This window comes from Salminus brasiliensis, chromosome 14, assembly GCF_030463535.1.
Source record: "Salminus brasiliensis chromosome 14, fSalBra1.hap2, whole genome shotgun sequence".
Lineage (NCBI taxonomy): Eukaryota > Metazoa > Chordata > Actinopteri > Characiformes > Bryconidae > Salminus > Salminus brasiliensis.
The window spans coordinates 9,833,754-9,840,743 of NC_132891.1; the positions used below are offsets into that span (position 1 = coordinate 9,833,754).

Below are 6,990 nucleotides of genomic sequence, written 5' to 3' on the forward strand. Positions count from 1 at the left end.
GTTTTTTCTATATAAACTTGCTAAATGCTTCACTTAACACCCAACTTTAATATATATTTTAATTAAATAATAATAATAATAATTAATATTTTAAATTTTAAATATATCAAAATGTGTCCCCATGGGCTTTAAACCCTGCAAACATTCCCAACTTTACGCGTGCACGAGCCTTAACTGTGCCTCTCTCTTTCCCCCCGTTTCTCATCAGTTTCTCAGCTTCAAGCCAGAATGGATAACACCTCCGTGCCCTGGCTCGTGGCACCCCTGTGCGACCTGTCCGCTGCCTCCTCTTCTGCGCAAAACTGCACGTCCTCGAGCTCGGATTTCTCCATCTGGCTGCCGCTCGTGTACTCACTGATCTGCGTCGTGGGGCTCGCGGGCAACACGGCGGTCATCTGCGTGATCGCGAGAGCACCTCGCATGAAAAGCGTGACCAACGTTTTCATCCTGAACCTGGCCATCGCCGACGACCTGTTCGCGCTCGTGCTGCCCGCGAGCATCGCCGAGCACGTGCTGCGCCGCTGGCCCTTCGGCGAGCTCGCGTGCAAGGCGGTGCTCTCCATCGACCACTACAACATCTTCTCCAGCGTCTACTTCGTGGCGCTCATGAGCGCGGACCGGTACGCGGTGGTGGCGACCTCGCTGCGCTCGAAGCGCGTGGCGCGGCGCACGCGCCGGCTAGCACGGACACTCAGCGCGTGCGTGTGGGCGCTCGTCGTGCTCCTCGTGGCGCCCTACACCTTCTTCGCCGGCGTGAACGTGAGCCCCGGCGAGGACGCGCCGAGCTGCGTGCTCAGGTTGCCGCGCCCGGAGCCCTTCTGGTTCGCTGCCAGCCGCATCTACACGCTCGTGCTTAGCTTCCTGCTCCCCGTGTCCACCATCTGCGTCCTGTACGGGCTCATGCTTCACAAGCTGCGGCGCGCGAGCGGCAAAGCGCTGGACAGGGCCAAAAGGAAGGTGACCATGATGGTGTCCGTGGTGCTGGCCGTGTGTCTGCTCTGCTGGACCCCCTTCCACCTGAGCACGGTGGTCGCCCTCACAGCGGAGCTGCCCAACACCCCGCTTCTGGCGGGGGTCTCGTACTTCATCACGTGCCTGAGCTACGCCAACTCCTGCCTCAACCCCTTCCTCTACGCCTTCCTGGACGACAGCTTCAGGAGGGAGTTTAGGAAAATGCTGCGCTTCCGAATGGAAAAGGATCCATGAGGAGACGAGTGGTGAACATGAACAGTGCCTTAAAGTGGAATTCCAGTGCTCCATTCTGGAAAACCCTAGTCAGATAGTTGGATATACACTACATGTCCAAATATTTGTGGACACTTCTTATAATGAATGCATTCAGCTACTTTAAGATGGAACGGTATTCTCTGGAATGATGGTGCTCCATCCTATACTTTTGGCATGAGTTGAGGGGTTGGGGTCGTGATCATCCAACATCCTGACCTCATCCAAGAGTAAGCAGGATACACTTATTTTAAATGCCCTTTATTTAGGAAGAAACCATCAATTAGCAGGTGTCCAAATATTTCTGGCCACCTTAGCACCTTATGTTGCAGATTAAATGTGGTTTTAATTTCCCCAATAAAAATCATGACATGTATATTATTTAATCAGACACATTCTCAGACTGCTACACTCTGATAAAATATGAAGTCCAATGTGTTTAGAGGAGCTGAGGTCAGGACTCTGGCCCAGTCAGTGTCTTCCACAGCAAACCCAGAAAACCAGGACGTTTTGGACCTCCAGCAGAAACAGGCCTTTTCCATGCCATAAAAGTGGAATTCTGCTGTAATGAGTGTTACTGTAAACTGTAGCAGTGATGCTGTGTACTGTTTATCCTGGTAGTCGGATGATGGAGGTGTGAATGACGTCACGCCCAGGATGGCTGCATTCCAAAAAACAGCCGCTAGAGACATTGGAGTTTACCACAACTGGTTGGACAATCCTTTACTGGTGTTTAATGGTGAATCTAACCAAAATATGTCCCATTTTTTATGTCCCATTTTAGCATTGTCAGCATTGTTAGCGATACCAGACGATAACAACTTATTATACAGAATTTTGAGCATCCAAGCATCATGGAAACACGTCTACAGATAGAAGTTGGACGGTACTGAGTGTGTGACTGATTTTATGATACACAAATAGATAGAAGTGCTACTGATCTGTACAATACTGCTTGAAGTCAGGGTTGGTGAGGCTCCCCCGACAATTTCCTACTTGGAACTCGGAAAAGCCGACCTCCCAGTTCAAACACAATGCAGCATAGGAGCCCCTTTCTCTGATATTAAGCAGCTTATGCCATGAACAGTAGTGTGATTCATCCCTCCCGAAAACTCTCTCCTCCTTCAGAGATCGTCCTAACCTGGATACTACATGTGTTTTCTGGCCTGGTCCTCATTTGCAGTCGTGTATATAAGCGCTCAGTTTTGTTGGGTGATGGCCTGCAGTTCTGAGCAGTATTTTACACAATGTCTCTTGTGTTCATTTCTGAATATTCGACTGTGTTTTTGTACCATAAGTTAGGTTTAGTTCCGTCTAGTCACGACTTCATTTAGTCTCATTGCTGCAGGGGTATAACATCAGGCACCTAGCCATGCAGTCTGCCTTTACACACATTAGTGAAAGAATGGGTCGTTCTAAAGAGCTCACTGAACTAGGTGTGAAATAGGAGCCACTGCTTCAACAACAAGTCAGCCAGCGAACGTTCTTCCCTCCTAGACCTTCCACCATCAGCTGTGAGTGGTATTATTGAAAAGTGGAAGAGTTTAGGAACCACAGCAACTCAGCCACAAAGAGTCAGACCAAGTAAAGTTACAGAGCGGGGTCACAAAGTGCTGAGTGGCCAAAAGACTTGCAAAGGGTGGATCGACTCCATATGAATGCTTATGGATTTAGATGGGATGATATTAAAGCTCCTGTAGGTGTACTGTGTGTAGGTGTCCCAATATTTCTGTCCATATGGTCATTAGTGAACTTTCTTGTCTCAAGGATTCATGTTTGGCCCTTATAATCCTTGTAAATGATAAATTGTGCTCAGGATTGATCACTGCCGTAGAAATGTCTAAAGCCCAGTTCCATTATGTGTCCAATCAGGTGCATTGTTTCTGATCAGGTTGCCCCGTTCACTTCTCATGTATGTTTGAAAGCTTTCTATGCGCAACCTGATCTTCATGTTAGTCTCATTTCAGGTTATCATCCCCAGTCCAGCAGACAGGTTAAACGACTAAATCGTGAATTGAGAACGTATTACTGCAGTCAATCTCAAAATGACTGGTCACATAGTTGCTGCAGCATAAATGTGCCATTAAATTTGCAGTGCATCAAACTGAGCCCTAAAGAGGCTTTTAATGTCAACTGCAATAAGTATTGAAGCCCCTGAAGTCCTTCCTGTCTCTTTTAGGTTAGAGCTGCCAGTTTGTTTTAGGGCAGTTTTCAGGCCTATAGTTGGTTTGATCTGGTCTGAATCAGTTAACCAGTTTGTCCATTTCGAAATTGTTTCCTCTTAGTTTGACTGGTTTACAAACTTCGTAAAGCTATAGATCTTTTCTCTTCTCTTCTCAAAAGTATCTTTCAATTCTGTTCCACTTGCCTTTACATCTTGTGTATGATATTGCAAAGCGATTCGAACAGCCGGTATCATTGGACGGTTCAACACGCTTGGAGGAGAACACTAACTGTCCACTTCTGTTATTCACTGGCTGAACTCTGGGGAGCCATACTCTATCTATTGCTGCATTACATGGTCACTACTTCTAATTAGTTTGGTTATTTCAGACCCATCCTACCCAACCAGAGAAACAGAGGCGGCATTGCCAACGGTTGTGCTCTTATGGCTGTTCCAGTAAGGAGTCATGAAAGGATTTTAATCTATGATATCAATATATCATCAATATATGATGATGTCATTTTTTCCTGTTTAATGACTGTATGTAATTGTTCTGTCTGGAAGAAAACTGACTGTATGTGACGTGTGTAGTCTTCCTCTCAACTAATATTCTGATAAATAAAACATGAGGCTTGTGCAAAATGACTTGCTTTTCTCCTTTGGATGAACTATGAGACTAGGGGGTTAATATGAGCTGTATAATGCAGTCAGCTTCATTTCGTTTGGTTCATAATCTGGGTAAACACTGGCTTCCCAACCCCTCTCCATGTGCACTGCACAGTCCACTGCCTTCTGTGTGCCTGATTCATATCAATGGTTTACACTAGTTTAATTTCTTCCCTGTTCAAATGCACCTGAGCTAATTATGAAGCCACTTGTGTGAAGCATCAGGTGAGGAAATTTGGACTCCTGCTACAGTAATACGGACTCATCAAGAGCCCTGGAATTTGTTCCAAACCTCTAGTGAGCTCTCTTCCCAAACAAAGAAAGGACGGGGTGCCCTTCTGTTTTCTATCCTCAAACACAGCCATTTCCTCTCATCAGTCAATTATCAATGCCTTTAGGAGTTGAAACAGATGTGTTAGAGCAGGTGCAGTGCCCAATTTACATTCCTTTCAGCCTCTCAGAGATTTAGATGAGTAGCCATCCGTAATGCAGAACATGACCAGCAGATGGCAGTGCAGTGCTTTATGCTTTTTCTTTTCTTTTTCTTCTTTTGAAATGCTGTTTTTCAAATTAAATGTTGCATTATTGATATTGCATTGGCATCATTTCCCATGCCCAAAGGCACTACTGCTTGCAATCTGAAGCTGGGGAGAAGGTCTCACTCTGGCAGCAAGATGTTTCTGCCTGTAACTGGTTTTCCATTAGAAAAGCAGCTGTTCATTAGTGTAAGAGAACATCATGCATGCACTGTTCTTGAAGTCTTGAGGTCTCCTTATGTCATGGATGAGGGTTGTCTCCTGGATGGATGGATGGATGGATAAATGACTTGATGGAAGGCTGGCTGGCTGGCTGGGTGGATGGATGAAAGGCTGGTTGGCTAGATAGATTAATAACTATAGATAGATAAATAGATTGCTAGCTAGATCATTTCAAAAAGGCCAGAAGGTCAAACTGTATTTTTCTTATTATAGTTGGATAATAAGAGTTCAGAACTGACATACTGTAAGACTTAAACACTGTTGTGTTGTCCTTCGATAGAAATTTGAATAGAAATTGGACACTGTCCACTTCGATTATTCATTGGCTGAATTATGGGGGTGATGGGGAGTCATACATACCATGTATTGCTGCATTACATGGTCACTACTTCTAATTAGTTTGGTTATTTCAGACCCATCCTACCCAACCAGAGAAACAGCCGGCACTCAATCTCACAATCTCCCCAAGATACGGTCAGTACTTATGGCTGTGTCACCCAGGAGCCATGATGGATCTGGATTTTAATAATGTTATACTTTAAGTAGCTCAAACTTGCAAGTAAAAAACGCCACGGCAAACGAGAAAACGCACTAGGCTAAAAGCTAATGCTAGCCTTTGATTATCTTACCTCTCCACCACTGTCTGCACCCTGGACTAGTAATACAAACTGGACTACCTCCGTTGACTACCAAACTGGACCTGAAAACACATCAAGAGGGGAAGTGGTGGGTTAATTCTTTGACCCTTAAGACTTAAGAAAGCTAAACCCATAGAGAAGCAAGTGGGTGCTGGTCATTGGGTCCACTCTGGTGTGAATGGAAGCGCCATTATTGATATCCTGCACTCTTTTCCTACATGATAGATGTTGCTGCCTGCTCACACACTCGAGCGAGAGAACAGAGCCTGCGACTGGCTAAAATTAACGCAAGTAAACACAACAGCCAGCATTGAGGTCAGCAAAAATGAGGTTGTGTCTATGTATTGTATGATAAGTTTACAGGCCTTTTCGCATACTTACTCTTTATCCATTAAAGAACAACTCCAAATATTCAAGTAATGCAATCATTTTATAGTAAGTCAATTCTGCATTGGTTAAGAAATCACGTTTTTGTATTAGAAACAACACAACACTGTTCTTTCTAACATAGCAACATAGCAACTTGACACTGCTCACACATCAGCCTCTCTGGCAGCATTTTTCCTGCATAAGGTCTTATTAAAAAGAACCATCTCCAACGATCCTCAAGCAAAATGTACAGTGTTTGTGATTTTGGCTGCTCTTAGTTGTTTGTTTCTCCTCTGCGTGTCACCAAGGTCTCTTTTTTCTGTCACCACTCTCATTTCCAGTCACCCACTCCAGCACGCTGGCTCATTTTTCTTGGCACTGTTCCGACTCTTTTCCGCTGCTGTTTGGTGTGTGCGGGAGGAAATTGATTGCCTCACATTTTACTGAGTGTTCTCTACAGGGACACAAAATCTCCCCTCGTTTATCTCTCCTCCAAGCTGCAGCACCGCTAGCTGCGTGTGCTGCCTCATAAACACCCTATGGCCTGCAGCATAACACGGCCATAAATATTCACGGTGTTGTTCCACTGTTTCACCTGCTTTATTGCTGGACAGACAACAGAGGGTGAGTAAAGGCACTTAAAAGGTTCACGACACAGGTAAGAGCCATGGATATCCATCTATCCCAATGGACCTTATGTGCTTTGAATGCCATGATAAGAAGCCTTAGACAAACCATGTATACTCGACTGGAGCGGACCATTGTGTCTTGTATAGAGCCCATTTACTCTTTTGTGGGGGGTGTTCTGAATCTGCTGTTCAGTAATTATGCTCTTCAGGCTCTACCATCCTGCAAGCTCAACGGCAGACGCATGGGTAATAGTGGCTGTAACTACTGGGCATAATTACCATCTCCACATCTGTATCCCTCGTGTCCTTGCATAATTCAGCCACTTCACCACTCCCTAACAACACATCAGTCTGTGATTAAGAGAGGTGTCACAGTTCTGCCGTCCTTGTCAGAGTTAATTCATGAATAATTCACACTGAATTCAGGTCTTTTGCGTGTGACCGCACACAGTGGACAGCCATCCAAGGCTCGGCTGCTCGAGTTCTGTTATTAGATATTAGATAAATGGACTGACAGATACATGTGGACTAATAATCTCCCC

General features: G+C 45.1%; 1 protein-coding gene across 1 annotated transcript; it reads left to right on the forward strand.

Annotated features, from left to right (window-relative positions):
* Positions 1–228: 228 nt before the first annotated feature.
* LOC140577318 (neuropeptides B/W receptor type 2) lies at positions 229–1,229 on the forward strand. Its single transcript, XM_072697237.1, has one exon. It carries the CDS (start codon positions 229–231, stop codon positions 1,204–1,206), a length of 978 nt encoding a protein of 325 aa, XP_072553338.1. The 3' UTR covers positions 1,207–1,229.
* The last annotated feature ends 5,761 nt before the right edge of the window (positions 1,230–6,990 follow it).